The sequence below is a fragment of the Parasteatoda tepidariorum genome, chromosome 4 (genome assembly GCF_043381705.1).
Source record: "Parasteatoda tepidariorum isolate YZ-2023 chromosome 4, CAS_Ptep_4.0, whole genome shotgun sequence".
Taxonomy (NCBI): domain Eukaryota; kingdom Metazoa; phylum Arthropoda; class Arachnida; order Araneae; family Theridiidae; genus Parasteatoda; species Parasteatoda tepidariorum.
Window position 1 is genome coordinate 33072588 of NC_092207.1, and position 21078 is coordinate 33093665.

General features: G+C 26.1%; 1 protein-coding gene across 2 annotated transcripts; it reads left to right on the forward strand.

Annotated features, from left to right (window-relative positions):
- The first annotated feature begins 2 nt into the window (after window positions 1–2).
- On the forward strand, window positions 3–19932 carry LOC107456834 (regulatory particle non-ATPase 6). 2 transcript variants are annotated; one of them, XM_043056848.2, is made up of 12 exons: window positions 3–419; window positions 2906–2998; window positions 4392–4516; window positions 4983–5054; window positions 6827–6884; window positions 7856–7967; window positions 10379–10606; window positions 11735–11858; window positions 12503–12628; window positions 16543–16578; window positions 17110–17161; window positions 19694–19932. In XM_043056848.2, exons 1-12 carry the CDS (start codon window positions 332–334, stop codon window positions 19834–19836), a joined length of 1257 nt encoding a protein of 418 aa, XP_042912782.1. In that variant the 5' UTR covers window positions 3–331; the 3' UTR covers window positions 19837–19932. The 2 variants fall into 2 exon arrangements, with proteins under 2 accessions (XP_042912782.1, XP_042912786.1); XM_043056852.2 differs by lacking the exon at window positions 3–419 and adding an exon at window positions 532–639.
- Window positions 19933–21078: the final 1146 nt, after the last annotated feature.

The window sequence follows — 21078 nt, forward strand, 5'->3', positions numbered from 1 at the left end:
CTTTGTAATATGAAGGATTTAAACGAACGCCCATTTATAGGTTCCATATTATATTTACGCATTTTTTATGGAAAGAATAATTTTTAACTTTTAATGGTTAAAAACACACTGCTAATTTTTTAAACACCGAAAAACTGAAACATTTTCCCTATCTTTTGTTTTTGAGTTTGACTTTAATAAAAAAAAATTTTTCAGCATATCTTTTGGCTACAGGGCTACTTATAAAATATAAACAAAACAGTTCGCGTAACGGAGTTATTGTGCGTGAATTGAATTTAATAAAATAAGAGAAAATTTGAAATTCTATTGAACAAAAAGTCTATATTTCAAAATGGCAGGAGCTACTAAAGTTGTCGGAAGATCAGAAAAATTAAAGTCTGTTAAGAAACCAGTGGAGATAGAACAATTAAAGAAGATAGGTAAATGTTCGAATTGTGTTTCTAGAACTATCTGAAGTATTATTCATTTAAATACTTTTGTTCGTGAATAGTTGTAGTGCACATTTTGGTATTAATAATTGATATAAAAATGTTTTTAAATTCCAGATGAAATTATCTATTTATACTTGTCTTGACTGAAAGTAATCCTGGTAGATAAAGGAATCGCAAGAAAATAATTAAAAAATTGGTTCAATGAATAGTAATAAAAGAAAAAAGTTACTTGCTGTTAATCATAAAAAAAGCTGACTCTTCTCTTTCTCTCTTATTTTCTATGGAATTTATTTATGTATTCTATTATGTATAACCTGTTTTTAAAGTACTGAATCAGCATATTTTTGTAGTGGTGACGATAACAATTCCGGTACTCTAAAATAAATGATGAAACCACCTCGAAGAAACTTCAACATAAAATGTCACTGGAAATTTCATTCACGAATTAGGAAACAATAAGAAAAATTACTCAATTTAATTTACTATGAAAATAAATGTGAAGTGATATGAAGTATTTTTTGACCCCATTTCAAGAATTTCGAATGCTCCTTATATAATGCATATAACTCTTTTTGAGTAAAAAATTGGAATTATTTTTTGACAAAGGTTTAATTGTTAACTTGCTCAATACAATACACAAAATAAGATGTCAAGCAAGTTTTTAACTTAAAATTTTGTAAAAAAGAAACCCGAAGTTATAACACTATGCACGAAGTACAGTTTGACAATCTTTAAAACAGTAGAGCCTCGATCAATCGTTTATCATATGATTGTCCATTGTAAACCAGAGAATTTGTATCAATATAAAATATCAAACAATGACTTAAATAAGAAAAGTAAATTGAAAATTATTAAATTTACGAGAAGTAAAAAAAATAAAAAATCATGTAGGTACTTTCATCAACAATAATATTTATGATACAAAAAAAAGATGAATGCATACAATAATTTATTTAAAATATATCATAATTTGTTTGTCTTCTCTTCGCAATTGAAACAAAACATTTATAACAGATGTTCTCTTTTTTTTTTGTAAATTCGAGTGAATACTTACAGTAAGTTACTAATTCTTTCGAAGCCATCTGAAAATTTTGGCACTAGTTGTGGTTTTGTTTCACCCCTTTCATTGCTATCATCGTGTACTTCATCAGTTTTTAAAATCAACAAACCACTTGCTTCAACATTTTCAGTACCTGATTCATAAATATCAAATATAATGTTTAATGTGATTTTCCAAATCCTCATTTTCTTATTCATTATTCGCATTGTGAGTTAGCTACTTATTTTCTTCTCAAAATAAAATGTATTACATTTTATTTGTAAATGCCGGTAAAATTTCTTAACAATAGATGTGAGAATCTTCTAGTTTCAGAACCAATCTTAACTAGTATTAATGTTGTAAGAATAGCATTTGTGATGCGACCAATTAAACAAGATTTTCTGTTCTCTCATATGTATTTGTGGGAGAACAATGGGAACATTGGATCGAGGTTCAACTGTATTAAATTCTGAATTTTTCTTTGAATAAGGTAACCCTAAATCTCTGTTTTGCTTTTCGTTCAGCCTTTTTTCTTTTAAGTGGCACAGTAAACAGTATTGATGCCAGCAAAGTAGTATAAAACCAAAAAATTTTCTGCACACACAAATGTTAGGCCAAAAACATGTAGAAGTACGCTGGAATGTCATTGATAAACAAAAATTTCACAGTAAAATGATATTTATTAATTGTTATAAGATATAATTTATTTGTTATATCAACACAATTTGATATTTCAAGTAGAATTAAGAAAATCAGTTAAAATTAGATGGTGTCTCTATTAAAGATTAAAGTAAAACATTTGTTAAAATTAAATGAATTAGTTTCTTCAAAACATTAGCTTTTGCTTTTTTTATTAAGGTTTGGAAAATTTTTATTCCAGAAAAATTTTTTTAATTGAAAAAAGAATGCAAATGCTTTATAATAGATTTTGAGAAAATTGGCTTGACAACCATTTTCTGTCAATTTCTAATGTTATGGACAATAAAATAGAATTCCAAAAAACTGTTAAAATGAAATTTATTTTGGAAAAAAAGAATTTTTGCTTTAAGTTGCATATTTTTCAAAAATATATAATAATCTCAATTTTAAATTTTTTGTCTCTTACATAAATTTTTTTTATTGCACAGCAGAATACACTCTATGTGTGCCTTTAGAGCCTACCATATGATTTCATGTTATTCTATCTCCTGATGGCTGAATGATACAGACCTTAATTTGTTCTTTTTGATACTTCAAAATAATTATTCACTATTATTCTTGCTGACAGTTCTTTCTTGTATTCCTTAATTTGAATTACAACTCTTAATTTACTTATGCAAATGAAATGTTAAAACAGCAAAAGAATCCAACTTTTAAATATAAATTTAAATATCCAGTTCTTATTATTCGTGTTATATATTTTTCTCCATCATTCAAAATTTTGCAATTTTTCCAGTAATCGAACAGAAAAAGGATGAAGAAAATTTGGTCACCGAGCAAAATATCCTAGATCTTGCTCGTCAACTCAGTGAATCTGGTAAAGCTACTGGTATGTATTTATAAAAAAAAAGAAAAGATTTTAGTTGCAAGTTTGTTCTAGTTTTTTTTTGTTATTAAAAATAATTTATTCACCTTTTAGAAAAAAAGTAGATAATTTGTGCTGAAAATAAGATAGAAAGAAATATTAAAAACTGGAAAGAGAGAAAAAAAAGGCACTGTGTGTACTAATATTTTGATTTTTAATAATTTAATGCTTTTATGATTATGACATTCACATCATATATTAAGATGTAATGTAAATGTTTGAGGAGTTAACTTTAAGTATTATTTGGTTTGTGGGGATAATGTTTTCAGTTTCAAAATCAGGTAGAAAATACACCCCAAGTAAAAACACATTATTTTTTTCCCTTCAAAAAATTTAAATTCTTGATCCTCAAAATATCTAGGACAACGATAATCTAGAAAATATGGACCCAACAATTTAGTGAAGTGAGTGATTGTAAGTTGGGCTCTTTAATGTTCATTTTTCTTTTGCGTATTTTGACGTATGTCTCAAGAAATGTTTTAGTAAATCAAATCATAAAGTTAATTTATCCTAAGACAGATAATGCAGAGTAAAATTTGAGATAATTTTTTATTCTTTAATTTATTAAGATTGCAGTTAAAAATTTTTTAAATAGGTTAAGCAGAATACAATTTTTAAAGATAATTTTTTATTATTTTATTAATATTGTAGTTGAAAATTTTTGTGATTGTGTGGTGTACAAATTTTTACTTCATTTTAAGCTATGTCATTTTGAATGGTGAAAGCAAATTTTGAATTCAGTTGGTTTAATAGTTTTTGTGAACTGAACTTTTAAAAGTCAATCATTTTAGGGTACTTTTCAGTTAGCCATACACAAGGAAGTTCAATAATTTTTTTATTTTATTTAAATTTTTATATGATTGAAAAATAAATTAAATAAAAAATAAATTATATTTAAAAAAAATAAGTTGACAGATGTCTACATCTTTTGTCGACTCTTAGCTGACTCGCGGCCAACAAAAAAGCACCCATTTTAGACATTGTATAATATTGAAAGTAAGTGACATAATTTCAGTGATGGATTGAAAATAAAGAACTGCTAATCTTTATTAGTGATTGAAATTTTTTCTTTGAGAAAACAAATAGTGAAATATTTAAAAAAAAGTTGTTTATTTATTTCGCTTTTAAATTTATTTAAATTTGAAAAATATTTTAAATTTGTTTGAGGTAATTTATTATTATTTGAGTTATACAAAACTATTTAAATTTTAAGAATCGATGCATGCCTATCAGCTGAATCCTATCACTGTATAAGCTACTTTAGATGTGTGGTAAACAAAAAAGTTTGAAATCAACTTCTTTAATGTATTTAGTAAATATTTTTTACAACTGTTTCTTTTTTTTTTTTCATTTGCAGAGTTGGCGAATCTAATTAAAACAACTAGACCATTTTTGAACCAAATTAGCAAGGCAAAAGCTGCAAAAGTAATTAGAGCGCTTGTTGATTTGTTTCTGGATATGGAAGCTGGCACTGGAATGGAGGTACTTTCTTACGTGATCTATTTTTAATAAAATTATGTTTAAATTAATTTTAATATTCATAAGATTCAAAAAAAAAATTTCATCGGGATGTTTCCATATTGAAGTCTGTTTCAACTAAATTTGCCAAGTGCCAGTGATGTTTCTTTGTGCTGGCAATAAATTTTATATATATATTGGCTTGCCTGGCATTAGCTGTGAGTAAGCCTAATTTTGTGATTTTTTTTTTTCAGTTTCTCTTATATCGTTGCCCTGTTGTATCTAAAATTTTATGACTATTTTGTCATGCTTACAGATACAAAAATCTTCATTTTATTTTGTTTATAGATATTCATTTCATTATTTAATCGGAAAATTTTCTTTCCCCTAATTTTGGAAATATTTTTGAAGTCTCATTCAATTTGCAGTTCATTTTATGTTTTTAAAGATTGTAATTAAATAATATCTTTGTAATATCTCAAATTTATAGGTGGATCTATGTTTAGAATGTATTGAGTGGGCAAAACAGGAGAAAAGGACCTTTTTAAGGCAATCATTAGAGGTATTTTGTGTTTTAATATTTATTTCATTGTATTTTAAAATTAAATTTAAATTAAAACTATAATGAATGCAATGTATAAAATAAAAATTTTTTTTTTCTTTTCAAATGTAGTTAAAATTTATGTAAAAGTGATATTTTGAATTTATTTTCTGATAATAATTATTGTTTGTTCTAAAGTTTTTTAATATTAACATCAATAGCATGGTCACTGTGAACTTATATTTTTGAGAGGGGGAAATTCCATTTTGCCGAATAAAATTTCGAATTTGCTGAATCATAAATAAGCCCAGGCAATTATATTTACATATAATAAAGAAGCATCAAGAGCAACTTTAAAGAAGTATAAGTTATAAATAACATAGATTTATGTAATATAGTTTTTGAGTGAGAGTGAGAACAATAATATAAGAAATGCTCGTCAAAAATTTTCTGAAACAGTGGTGACCCCCCAGTAATTTTGTTTAATATAGAGATAATATAAAAATAATGCTTTGGCAAGTTAAACTTTATGTCATTTGCGCAGTCTTTTAACCATAGAAATATATATGTATTTAAAAATGAAGATAAGGCTCTTCAGTATGCAGTTAAATTAATTATTTTTTTCAATTTTGTGCAACATTTTCTTATATTACTAACCAAACTGTATTTACCGAATCACTGTTACACTTTTTAAATTTTTCTTTTTCTTTGAGTTTTGAAGATGAGTTAGGCGTTATATACAATTTAGAATTTCTGAGAAAACTGGCTCATTTGTATTTGGAAATTAGAGCTCCATAACGAGTTGATTGAAAAATGGGCTTTTGGATGTGGAATGTTGTCAATGTGGAAGGAGGGAATAATATTTGTTGAGGAAGATATAAGAATGGTGAAATGGAAGCATGAAATGATAATTGTGCAAATTTTTTTCCTTTGCTATTTAAAAATGTATTTTTTGAAGGATAATACTGATAATAAGACTAATTTCTTTTATGTTTGATTAAGGATAATATTAATTTAAATTAAATATCAACATGGTAATTATATTATTTGATAGATTACTGTTAAATCCTGTCATCTCCCATCCCTTTTGTCACGAATCAAAAGTTTTGATACTTTCTATTCTATGTCAGTTTAATCATTTTCTGTGAGATTGTCTTTCTTGTAATGTAAATTATTAAACTGGTGAATATTAATTTACTTGTAAAATATTGGAGGTGAAATATTAAAATACAAGTAATATCTTATTTTTGTGGTCTCGCAAATAATTATAATTGTTTTAAGTGGATTAATAAAAGTTTATGTTAGGAAATGCTTATTTTAATTTTAAAAAAAACAACAGCATAATTCTCGGACAAAGTATTCCTTGTGTAAAAAATGAAATATTTCCTCCCATTTTTGTAAAAAGGAAGCAAAATTTGTAATCTCTGTATGTGTTAAACAATTTTCCTTCTTAATATTATAATTATCAGAATAGTAGCCTCTTTTGATATTTGTATTATTTAGTTAAAACTTTCATTGGTAAGTTCTAACCAATTAATATTAATTATTTTAATACCGACTTTTTAATGTTAATGTTTAACTTTTTATATAATTATTTCTTTGCTATTTTTCATGTTTCTGTTATTTATAATTTGAATATGAATTTATATGCAATTCAAAGTCTAATTTTTTTTAAAAATTCATAGCATATTTAATAACAATTATTCTCAGATAAAGTTACACCATATTTAAAGTATTGTTTTTATTTTAATTGATAAATAGATTAATATTTCATAAATTTTTTATATTTTTAGGCTAGATTAATTGGTCTATATTATGACTCCAAGAAGTATGCTGATGCTTTACAGTTGGGTGAGTTTATAAAATTTAGACTTTTGGGAGCTTAATCGTTAGATGACCAATTTATAATTGAAACAATTAGGCTATCAGAGAAAGTTAATATATACGTATGTGTTTATATGTAGCAGAATTTTCATAGTGAATCTGTTGCAATATCTTCATAAATTTGAATTAGTCTGCAACCCCAAGTGAGTCAGATAGATATAATTATTGCAAAATTTCAGTTTTATCTGACATATATTTATCTAAGATATATAACAAAATTTGAAAATATTACTTCGTTATGAATGAAAATTTTATGATGTTCAAATTTAAGTTGAAATTTATACAATACTAAAAAAATGAAATCCCATAATCAAGTAAATAATTCATAGCCTATCATAGGATATCTGAAAAAAATTCTTTACTTTTTGTTCTTTGCATTTTGTTTTTTACGTTTAAAGATGTTTTTCAAAGGAGTCTCAGTAATTTTTCTCTATTTTTTTATTAGTTTTTTTAAAAGGAAAAAGAAAACTTGAATGAAAAATGCAGATGTTGTAATAATCTAATTGTTAATTGACTAACTTGTAGGAGAAAGGAGAAAATTGATTGATATTTATAGTTTATACCTTTTTTTTTAATGTCATTTCAGTTAATGATCAGCTATATATTTTGCTCTCACTATTCTAATTTCTTTGAAATTATATTACGAATTTTTTTTATTATTACTCTTCCACTTTAATGATGTAAAACAATGACTGAAAAAAAAATCAAATGACTAATATCCTGATTTAATTAGTTTATTACAATTTCTATTTGACTACAATTTCTAGAAGGTTGTTATTGCCTCTTTTTTCCGTTAATTTCTTATCTATGGATTGCCTCCCTATTGTTATGTAGTGTAACTATTATTATTTTGGTTGATCTAAAAAAAAAATTGGTTGTAATAAATAGGAAATAAATTGTTTTCATTGGTTGTAATTGGAAATAATTTGTGATGGTAGGGAGCAGTTTGCTGAAAGAATTGAAAAAGATGGATGATAAGAACCTATTAGTTGAAGTTCAGCTGTTAGAGAGCAAAGTCTACCATGCCTTGAGTAATTTACCCAAATCCAGGTATTTAACAACTTTTATTTTCGCATTAATACAATTTGTGAACTTTTGTACCCCTAAATTACTATAAAATTTGGGAGGTCAACTTATAAACTGTTAACGACTTTTTTACAAAGGCAATATAAAATTTTGTCAAGAAACTTTTTGCTTATCATCGTAAGGGTTTCATTCTACAAGGGGTTTAAGTTTGTCTTCCTCTTCTGAGTTCCATAAAATACAGGGTGTTCCAAAATTATCTTTACAACTTCAAAAATTCGTAACTTCGAACATAAACAAGATATTTTTATTCTGTCTTTTGCATGTATTACTGCAACTAATAAAGTGTTCTTTCAATAGGCTGAAAATTTATAAGTGAGGATGTGGACACCACAACAGAAAGCTCAATGCGTCTCATGGTTCATAGAGACGAAATCAGACACACAGGTTCAACGGCACTTCAGGACAAATTTCCAAAGAGACCCTCCATCCGTGCATGGCACACTAGCTTCATGAGCACCGGATCAGTATGGCATAAAAGTGGAGCCGGACGACCCAGCACAAGTCCAGAAAATGTGGAGCGAATACGGCCATGAGACGCATTGAGCTTTCTGTTGTGGTNGGTCAACTTATAAACTGTTAACGACTTTTTTACAAAGGCAATATAAAATTTTGTCAGGAAACTTTTTGCTTATCATCGTAAGGGTTTCATTTTACAAGGGGTTTAAGTTTGTCTTCCTCTTCTGAGTTCCATAAAATATTATTTTTGATACTATTCAACGAATCGGCAATACTACATTTCTTAAAATATTAAAGAGTTCCTATTATTTTAGCTATTAATTATATTTTATAATGATATGTGGGTGAAAAAATCTGTGATTATTTCTTTAAGTTATTAATAATTATGTCGTTTTTATTTTTCAATGACAGAGTTTTGTGTTTGACTATAAAATTGTTTTTAACAAATGGGAATTCATGGGTCAACTTAAAGTATAAAAAATTTTATAATACCATTACCTGACTAATCTTTAGTTGAATTCCTTGGTGTTTCAGAAAAGCTGTGTTATTTTTTATTTCTAAGTCTAATAGTTGAGGTGATTTTTTTTAATTTTAAAAATGCAAGAAGTTGCTTAAAAATTATATTTTATTCTTTTGTGAGCTCATATATCGTCCTAGGAGTTAAAAAAGTGGTATCGCTAACACAATTATAATCTCCCTCAATATTTAGAAATCTCTCAAAATCCCCCTCAGTATTTCAGACAAATAAAGAAAATTTTCTTGAATTATTATCGATTTAAATTCCTTAAAGTTAAAAATGAAGGAAGGGATAAAGATCATTAATCTTTTTGCTAGTATTTAGCTTATTTTAGGAATTTTTTTTTCTCATGCATAAAATTATTGAGATTGTGGGAATGAGGAATTTAAGTTTGCCCCCCTCAAAAATTTGGCCCCTGTGACGCCCATGATACAAGAATTTTAATTTTGCAAACTTTTTAACTGTTCAATATGTTCTAGAAAATTAAAAATGAGTTTGAAAGTAACATTAGTAATTACAAGGTGTCCTATTAATATTGGTTCAAGCTTTAAGAAAAGGTAGGGTGCATAATAAGGATTGAGAATTGCGTGGCAATCTACAGCCAGAAATATCATCTTAGGACGCTAGAGGCATTTTTGTACTATGTTCATGTACCTTTGAACTGGTACATTTATTTATTGAAGTAACTTTGATTTTATAGTTTTATGTTTTCTATTGATTATTGTCAAAAATTGTATTCAAGTTGGCTTAGAAGTAGCTTTTACTTACGGAACGTAATCTAATTATTTTGCTACTAAATTGCGAGTTAAATAAGTCGTCAAATCTTTACTTATGTTTCAAAGCTAATTTGGTGCAGGCCTATATTGTTACAAAATAACTACAAACCTCGTCTTTGATCTATTAGTAAGTTCAAATTGTTATGCACTCTTATTTTGAAATAACCAATTTTTTTAATTGTCAGTTTTATTTAATCAAAGTAAACCCATATCAATGGGTTGAATGTATACAGTGCAATGTAATTTCAGTTCAAAATACGACTAAGCCAAAAAATATGACTAGGCCAAAGAAGCAGTTGGACTTAACATTTAAAATTTTATTTTTTAATTGTCATTAAATTTTTAATGAAATGTTTTACTCATGTACTAAAAAACACATTTTTGTGATAAATAATAATCACTAATACTTTTTATTTTACTTGGCTAAATTTTATATGAATTTTTAAAAATGGGCTTAAGTAAACAATATCTGATGTATGATATTATGCAGTATTTTTTTTTCAATGATTCATCTTATATTCTTTATTACATTGTTTTTATTTTGGTCTATTAAACATCATTCCCATTATGGTGACTCACATTTACACTACATTTGTATACAATATTTGATGTTTCTTCTGCGACAGGGCCGCATTGACCTCAGCAAGAACAACCGCAAATGGGATTTACTGCCCACCCAAATTGCAAGCAGCTCTAGATTTGCAGTCTGGAATTCTTCATGCAGCTGATGAAAAAGATTTTAAAACAGCCTACTCCTATTATTACGAAGCTTTTGAGGGATATGACTCGGTGGATAATCCGAAGGCTGTGGTGGCTTTGAAGTACATGCTTTTGGCCAAAATTATGTTGAATCTGTAAGTATTGTGTAAGTAATTTGCTGCTTTCAATCTGCATGAACTCTTAATGGGCCTCTCATAAATTTTTTATTGTTTCTGTAAGATAAGAGTCAAAAGTGATTTTTTTTTTTTTGTATCGCAAGGGAAAGGAATGTTGCAAAAATGTCAGAACTTAAAAAATATAGTGATGAACAGTGATTTTTAGGCAGTTCTCTTATATTTTTTTTTAGGAATTTAATTTCTTTTTGCCTAATTCCATTCCATGAAGATAAAGTCTTAATTCGAAAATTTTTCTTCTTCTTATTTCTATGTAAAAGAATTGTCTTGTGGCAATGTTCATATTTTGAAAGAAGTGTTGACTACCATCCCTTTTATTATATCATCTTTTATACCTCCTCTCTACTACAGTCCACTATATAACATGCTATAATAAAAAGAAATTCTTGGAAGACATATATTATATTTGTCTCTTAGGCAGATCTAGATCCCTAACTGATTAAAAAAAATCAAAAAGGCAAAGTAAAAAATTAAAAGGGGACAGTTAAAAATTTACTTTTGATTTATTTTTATAAAAACTTTATTAATGCAAAAACTAAAAAAATGTTTAGGGGATTTGTAGACATTTCTTGGCTTTATATATGAAACTAATCATTCAATCATCAACCATTTAATAGAAATTGATGTTAAATTTCAAAAAAATATAGTCCCCTTTTAAGAAATTTCTGTGGCTTATGTTTAATTCAGTGGGAGAATAAGTTTCAACTCTAGTAAGGTCAATTATTTGCTTTTTTTAAACTAGTTAGTGTTAGACATTTTTCTGTCTGAAAAAATATAAGGGATTCTTTTGCATAGTATTTAAATTCTTTAACTGAAATTTAGTACCTCAAATTAAATTTATAGGAGGTGTCAAGCAGAATTTTAAGACATTTAAAACATTTTAGTTTAATTGCAACTTTTTTGTTAGATATAAAAAAAAATTATATTTCCAACTGCACAATATAAGGAAGGTTTCAAGAGTAATTGAAATACATATTTGTATTTCGATTTTTTATGAATTGTGTTTTTTTTTAAGAAAAAATGGAAACAAAGTTTTATTTTAAATTAAATTTTATTTTAAAATTTTATTATATTAAAATTTTATTTTAGTTCTGATGAAGTGAATGCCATTGTTATGGGAAAATTAGCTTTGAAGTATGCTGGTCCAAACATTGATGCAATGAAAGCGATTGCAGCATCTAGTCGTAAGAGATCAATGGAGGATTTTAAAAAGGTGTGTTGCTTTGATTTTTTTAGTGCTCAATTTTTTTGAAAGCTTTGTCATTTCTTTTAAATTATCAAAATCAAATTAATATTTTGTGCATGAGCTTTCTAAAAGAATGTATTGTTAGTTGGAATAATTCATTTTTTTAAATGTAAAAAGACATGTTTTGATATATTTATATTACTGTTCTATATCTTGTTACTTGTATAGTCTTTATATGTAAGTCTTGATGTAAGACATTTTTCAATGAAAAAAGATGTTTTTTAAATAGTTTCCTGAGGTATTTCTGAACAAAAACCACAATAATTGATCTTTGTTGCTTCTCTGCAACAAATTTTTTAAAAAAGAAAATGTTATTAAAAATATATTTCACTTATTTGGTCACAACTAAATATCAATTATAATTAATTGGCATTAATTTAGTTGTTTGTATTAAGTGTGAGTGTGTGTTTGGAATTAATTTTTTATCTACAAATGTTTTTTTTTTTTGCCTAATGTTCGTGTGAAAAGAAAAAATTCAAGCAATGAAAAGTAATTTTTTTTATTTAATTGATATTTTATTTAATTAGTAGAATTTTCTTTACTGTATATTTATAACTGTATTAAAGACTTACAGACCTCAATGTAAAAAAAAATTGTTTCTCTTTCTTCAGGCCCTTGTAAAATATAAGTCTGAACTTGTTGACGATCCTATAATTAAATCCCATTTGAATACTCTGTATGACACAATGCTTGAACAAAATTTGTGTCGAATCATCGAGCCTTACTCTAGGATTCAGGTGAGAATGTCTTAAGTATACTTCTGCTTTTTATGTTATACAAAATGTATCAAAGAATTCTTTAGGCTGGATTTTTAAAACAAAATGGAAATCACTGCATTCTATTTGGTATTTTTTTTTAAAGTAAAAATTAGCTCTTCTATTTTTTAATATTTTGTACTAGTACCAATATTCTAATTCAATATGCATCCTTCTTCTCAAAGCATGTGTCTAATCTATTTACTAAGGATGTTTTGTGATGACTATCTTAAAAATTTAAGTAAGAAAAAAAAATATGTGAAGGATTACTAATTAATATTTAAGTGAGGAAAAAGAATTGCTCAATCATAATAATTTGAAAATTTATTATCGTAAAAAGTTTATCCTTCTTTGGGTACTCTAACATTTTCACTTTCTACTTTTTGAAACCATCTTTCAACCTCCTCAAATAACCAACTCAAATTAACTCAACAAATCTAGAACTTCATCTAACCTCTGAACGAAGTATTGTGAACATTGTTATATTAATTTTGAGAAACAATATTTCCTCTGAATGCTGTCTCTCTGTGGAATACATGATAAAATTAAAATTGATCAAAAATATTTAAAAATCACAAAGTAAAATTTTCATTTAAACTTAATTGAAGTTTGCTGTCACTTGGGAACACCTTCATCAGTAGGATAAATGGCGCGAATGGCAAAACACAGATGACATAATTTGATGCAGAGTGCGTAACATTTTAAAAAAGTGCTTATTTTTGATTTATGTTTTTTTTTAAAGCCCTTAAAGGTGTTTTTTTATTTATTTGGAGTTTCTTAACAGGGCTTTTTTTCTATCGTAAAAAGAGATTTTTTTTTCCTTTGCCATGTCGATTACTGTTCTGAATTACAAAAAATGCCTGATTTACAGAATTTTCTCTGCAATATTTATCAGAAACTAGTTATTTTATCATTATTAAAGTTTTGAAAATGTTTTGGAATTTTATTGATTTTATGTTTATAAATTAAGAACTTTAAACAACAGAAAAAATAATTTTTATTACTTCACAAATCCTTATTATGAATTTTTTTTGTTTTTTGGAAAGTGATTAAAATTTTTTCTTGAGTGCTTAAAAAGTACTTAAAAGATTCTTATTTTTTGTTGAAAAGTCTGGCTATGTACAATATATATAGTGTACTATATCCTCTATTGAATTATATTATCTTTGTTTTGCAATTCCTGTCATTTATCCTAATGTCGAAGGTGTGCCTATATGACACAGAAGCATGATTGAGTTTTAAGATTTTTTTTTTCACTATTTGTCATTTTTAAACATTGTTTTTAATGAATTTCAATAATTGTATTCACTCAAAACTTGCTTTATCTACAGTAATCAAAAGATCTTTTTGAATAACAAAAATGGGTTTTATTAAAAAAGTAATTGATTTAAATTCAATTTAATTATGGGGATTTCTTCATAAATATAAAAATAAAGTTTGCACTATATGCATATTGATTTAAAAAGATAAATGGTAGCTTTGAAACAAAATGTTTTGAAATTAATGTTTTTAAAAGAAAATTAGCAAGCTTCAATTTATTCCTCTTTATGTATAATTCATACTTTATGTATAATACATAGATATTAACAATACTTCCATTAATATTGAATTGGTTCTTGATATTGAAAGCTTTGATTATGATCTTTCAAAATATGCTAAACTTTTTGACACATTTAAAGTTTTATATGGTAGATATTCTGTAAAAAATAAATAAAGTTATATCGCATCTATGAAATTGATATAGCAGCAATACTTAGTCCACTTTTTGTATATCCAATAGTTCAGTCTGGAGGTCAGTTGAAACCCTGGGGCCTTTAATGTTATTTAAACTTCTTGCACTTTCTGAAACAAATTTGCAAAAAACTGAAAAATATTACAAATTATTTATAAAACTTAATCATGCAAATAAGCGAATTAGAATTAATAATTATTTCCATATTAATGAAATTATATATCATGTTATAAAAGTTGATATAAAATAATAATTAACTATAGATATTAGATAATAATAATTGTGAGATGCTAACATTTGTAAATCCTATTAAACAGTGTAATTTTAAATGATAAAATTTAAAATTTGAATGTACAAAATGGGTTTAACTACTTTCTGTTGTATGTAAGTTCAAAAACTTTCTATTTGTGAATATTCATTTCTCAGGAACTAATCAATTGAATTTTAACTAACTTTATAATTAGGCATTTAATATTTTGTAAAATAATATTTTGCTGCATGAAATTAGTTTTACTTATTTCTAATCAAACTTTAACAAGTACTTCTCAAGTTTTTTTTAAAAGCACAAACAGAATTTTTAATTTGAGCTTTAAATACATGAAAAAAGCTTCTTAATTCAGGGAAATTTAGTTTTTTATAAATTAAATTATAGTATCCTATATGTAAGCCCCTCAAGCCATTAGCATTTCACTTTAGTATGTTCCAATCTAATCCACAAATAAAAAGTTATTCGTGGAGTAATGTTCTTATTATCTGCACAGTACACACATGTTCAGCACAAAGCATTTTCTTTTTTTGTCGTTTTCTAGAGAAAAGGTAGATATAGAAGAAATTTTTGAACTTCTTACCTTATACATGTGCCAAATATTAAAAGAAATAAGCCTAACCTTTTCATATGTAATACTAGGTGCAACAAAAAACCTTGGACAAAGTTATTGTATCATAGAATAGAAGTTAACTAGTTTCTTTTTAGTTTGTTCATTTCTTTTCATCTACCACTTTAATTAAAAAATATTTTATAATATACAGGGTATTCGCGCACCTGAAAAATCGTGGAAAGTCATGAATTTCGGTATTGAACAAAATTTGTCATGAAATGTTATGATTTTAACTATTTTTTTAAAAAAAAATTAAGAAAAGTCATGGATTTAGGTCGCCGAAAAATCTAATTTTTAAAATGGAATCTACCCCCTAGTGTTCCGAATATCTGAATTTGTAACAAAATCCTCACTCAGTCATATTTGATTAAGATATAAAATGTTTTTATTGTGTTCTTTAAAAATTATGGTGTTTTTTCAAGAAATGAAAGGAAAAACATTTCTAGAGCGAATTATCTTTTAAAATTCTGTGATTTCAGAATTTTTATTATTGTTAATTTTTTTACTTTATAAATTTAAAATTTTAGCTGAAGCAAGCCAGTCATTGGCGAATTTTTTTATCCTGAAATTGGAACAGAAAAATCAGGAGTATTTTTTTCCTTTCCGGTGAACAAGAAAAGTATCTTTAGAATGTAATTCTGCAGAAAAAAAGAAAAAAAAAATTATTTGCTTTTATATTTTTTTCAGCTATTTTATTGCTCCAACTCTTCTTTACTCTGTTTTTTAAATTTGAAATCTATAAATATGAAGATGCAGAGTATAACAGTTTTGGTTATACCTATCATTTCAGTGAAATGTTATTATAATGCTTTTTTAAATTTTTGTTTTTCTGTCAGAGATAATAGTAACTTCGTTAAGTCATGAAACATTCCTGGAATTAGTCATGGTAAGTCACGAATTTGAAAATCTAAAATGTAGCAGATACCCTGAATATATCTTTTAGTTTAAGTATTGTTTTTGTGGATTTTTTACAATTTCAAGCAAGCTTTTTTTTTGTTATTTAAGGGTTGTTTCATTCGGAAAACAACAGTGTGAAATCGTTTATTTGTTCTGTACACTATTGTGCAAAAGCTTTAATTTTCTAAAGTTAAAGTCTTGTGGCCTATTTCTGAAAATTTAAATAAGCGTTTTTGTCTCTGCATCGCTGCAAAAGGTGGCCACTTTGAAACTACTTTTTTTGTCACACCCTGTAGTTACATTTACACATTTTGCTATTTAATTCTATTTTGTTTGGTTGTATCAGTTACTTTTACTTCCTAATCACATTGGCGTTAATTATTTTTCAGGTTCAACATATAGCAAAGATCATCAATTTACCTTTGGTAGGTTGTCCTTTTATTTTTAAAAAAAAATTTTTTTTTGTAAGAATTTTTCTTTTCTAGTTTTACAGAACAGTTTTTTAGTTGTTGGTTATCTTTAAAACTATTATAAAATCTTATATTGTCTGAACGAATACTATTCATTCTTTTATGCAGTGAAATTGGTTCATGTAAATGAATGTCATTTAACTTAATCTTAGTAATTGTTTTAGTTTTTTATTTCAGTTTTGGCAGATTGGTAATATTTTGAAAAATCTCATAAGTAAAATAATTAGTAATTTTTTATTTGTATGAAAATATCAACTTTAATTGAAAAAGAAAGTTGTTTTCAATTATTACTGATTAGACATTGGAATAAATTTTATACTTATACTGAGCCTGTGTATCTTAAAAGATTTTTTTAAGACCCAGTTTCTTTTATACTACTCTATTTTTTTTTTGTATGAATTTATGTATTAGAAATCATCCTCAATTTAAAAATTGTGATTTATTTTTGAATACCTAACTCATTACTTTTTTTATAAATTTTTTTAGGAGCATATTGAAAAAAAGCTGTCTCAAATGATATTGGATAAAAAATGTAACGGTAAGTAAAAATGTTGTATTAATTCATATTTACCAAATAAAAATTTTTTATTAAAAAAGCGTTCTCATGTACAGCTTTAATACTATTTGAAGAATATAAGACTAGTATTGTTCCATTTTTGTTTAAATTAAAAGTCAAATTATATCAAAAAACAAATCTGGAAATTTGAGAACTTATTTGTTTATAAATATTAGTCATTTGTAAAGTGAGGAAAAAATGTAAAGTATCTGTTTTAAAAAATATTAAAGACTTTTTTATTTGTTAAGTTAATTTTTAAAAAAAATTCAGGTAATTAAAATTTTTGATATTGTGCAACTGCATACGTAAAATAAGATTTTTAAGAGTTACTTCGATATAACATTAAAACACACTTACTTTCTTTGTCTGTACTTCGTATACAGCGTGCGGTCAACAATGACTTATTCAATAACTCCTGTAAATATTAGAACTACATATCCATTTAAAGTTTCAAAATAACTACCATCAGTTGTAATGGACTTCTATGCAATGTTGTAAAAGTTTCAAAAGCAATTTTTGAAATTCTATTTTAAAATGTTTTTCTATTTTGGCATCCTTAATGCCATAGATTGTTTTCAACCTTCTTACTTAAGGAAATTTTTCAGCTTTGGAAACAAAGAATTTTATAGAGATTTGTCCAACCAGTGAAATGTGTAACAGAATAATTCCCACTGCCTTCAAAACTCAAAAGATTGCTCTCTAAACTAAAAAAAAATTGCTAATTGATTTTTGGATATCAAGATAATAAGAAAACCCCTAAATCAGAAACAGAGGTCAACAATATGCAGCTAGACGTGTATTTCAAGCATCAGATTTGAGTTTCATCCCTTAAAAATTTTACCGGAAGTGAAAATATTCCCCTTTACTTTAGTTTAAATTGCTCTAATTTGAGCTAATGAGACCCTTTTCATGTATCCTAAATTAAGGAGACATGGTTATTGTTCTAACACTGCTAATAACTACAGCTACTTGTAGAAAAGATGTTATGCAACTCAAATAAGAATTAATTCTAAAAAGTGAGCTTTTCTTGGGCCTTTCCAAATTGTCTTAAGAAAGATACCTTTTTATGTTACCAATGAAGGTGTCAATTGTGGCATGAGTTTAAAATACACTGAAAAATTATGTTTAATAAATTAAAAAAATTTTTTTTTTGAAGCCTCAGTGTAATCATCCTGAAGTGTTAAAAAAATAAAGAAAGAAATAAATAAATCAAAATAAAGAAATAAGAATAATGGTTCTGGTTAAATATTCAATCAAAAGTTTTAGAATGTTTAATTTGCATAATTAACATTTTTGTCATAGTATATTGTATGGCAGTGAAACATAGTTTCAATTCAGAAGTTCACTCCTCTATTTAAGTTGCACTCTTCAAAAATTAGTAGAGGAGGGAATTACTCTATGAAAATTCTATTTTGGAAAATACTGATCAGATTTAAGCAGTATTCTGAATAAGATCCTTAAAAGGGCGATATACTGTGAAAGAAACTTTTCATCACATTTCATTTTTGTTTCATCTCCCTAACTAATTTAAACTTTAGAAAAAGTACGTTCAGGCAAAACTAAAATGAGCTATAAAGTTTCAATTGCTGATTTTTTTTTTTAAATATAAATATCAAAATGCAAACAATTTATTGGAAAAAATCTTCTCCATTATGTAATTCTAATTTATCCTCTAATAATTTGTTTCAATATGATGTTTTGAAAATTTCCTTTCAGTATTTAAAACTTCGTGGCTTTTTCTAGGTTTGTCTAAACTCACTTTTTCTTACTTTAAATTACTTATGAAAGTGAAAGAGAATTTTCAATGGAATGTTTCTCCCATGGTGTACAGTCCTGTTAAAAGTTGATTCTGTAACTTATACAAGTACATGCCAGCATGTGAAATTTACTTCAAAATATATTGAATGCGTATGTTAATTCGCATAATAATGTCAGTCCTGAAAATTAATAACTGCATCTTGTATAAACATTACTTTGGTACTAATAGTAATTATTCTTTCAATATATATAACATTATTTTTAGAACTGATTCATAAATATGTAGTTTCAGTTCTAACGACATGTTATTTGTATAACTGTTCAGAAAATAAAACTGTTGTCTTAGAAGAAAATAGACCCTTCAGAAAAATCTTTTCATAAAAACGGACCTTTCACAAAATAATTTTTCTTTTAATGGGACCCTTCACAAATTTGTTTATCTTCATTATTGTTTTGTTAATCGAATAAATCCTTCCTGGGGGGGGGGAGAAAGACGGTTCCAGATAAACTAAGTTTCCCTAAGTTTAATTTCCACATGTAGTATTCTAAGAAAATATTTCTGCTTTTACAAACATTCATTAAATTAATTAATAGTAAAAACACATTAAAAGTGATAAATTACTAAGTTGCGTTATTTAAAATATGTCAATTGAAATTATTAAAAATGTGAGTGATTTTGTTTCTATTATTGATGTGAGTGATTTTGTTGTCTATAAGAACATTATTATTAATTTATCTTTTTTGTTTTCTTTGTAGGTATATTAGATCAGGGTGAGGGAGTTCTGATTATATTTGAAGATACTGCTGTAAATAAAACATATGATAGTGCTTTACAGACAATACAAAGTTTAGGAAAAGTTGTAGATGCATTGTACCAGAAAGTTACCAAAATATCCTAATACTAGTTAAGAGTCCGAATTTGTTTATATTCTGTTTAATTTTTGTGGAAATTTACTGTATTAAAAAATTCTTGTATTAAATGCATATTTTCAGAACTTCATTGAATTATTAAAAATTATCCAATTACAGAACACACATTAAAAAAAATTTTCATGATTGCTTTGATTTAGTGCTAGAAAAGTCAATGTTAACATTTGACAAAAGATTTTTTGAAAAAGTTGTAAAGTTACTTTATCATCATGTACTAAATTAAACTTGGAAAGATAAAAAAAAGTCTTTCTGTGCACCTGTGCCGCATTATGAACAGAATGTAAAAAAAGTTTAGAAGCGGTAAAATATCTCGAGAAATATGCATTGGATTCAATATTTTGTTAAAAATACTCTCCAATGATGCAAAACTCGATATTCCACCCGCCAGGGGTGCGATTGGGGTAACTTTGAAATCTTAAATATAAGCCACTATTTTTTATTGCTGATTCTGATTATTCGCGCTATAACTGAGAAAATTAAAATGGTATCTCAAAATCCATTAGATTAAAAAAAAATATATTAAAAATTGAAACAAATTAAGTTTAATTGAAAATTATTAAGTTTATAAAAATTGAATAGATAAGTTTAAAATGTTTCTGAAATTTCTTTTTCAAAAAAGTCTATGTTTAAAAAGTAATGATTATGATGCCTGTTTTTAAGAAAATGTTGAACTGAAATTTATTTTAANAAACTTGGAAAGATAAAAAAAAGTCTTTCTGTGCACCTGTGCCGCATTATGAACAGAATGTAAAAAAAGTTTAGAAACGGTAAAATATCTCGAGAAATATGCATTGGATTCAATATTTTGTTAAAAATACTCTCCAATGATGCAAAACTCGACATTCCACCCGCCAGGGGTGCGATTGGGGTAACTTTGAAATCTTAAATATAAGCCCCTATTTTTTATTGCTGATTCTGATTATTCGCGCTATAACTGAGAAAATTAAAATGGTATCTCAAAATCCATTAGATTAAAAAAAAATATATTAAAAATTGAAACAAATTAAGTTTAATTGAAAATTATTAAGTTTATAAAAATTGAATAGATAAGTTTAAAATGTTTCTGAAATTTCTTTTTCAAAAAAGTCTATGTTTAAAAAGTAATGATTATGATGCCTGTTTTTAAGAAAATGTTGAACTGAAATTTATTTTAATTATTCATAAGTTTTTTTCTTCATGCTTCTGACTATTTACTTATGCTTCTGACTATT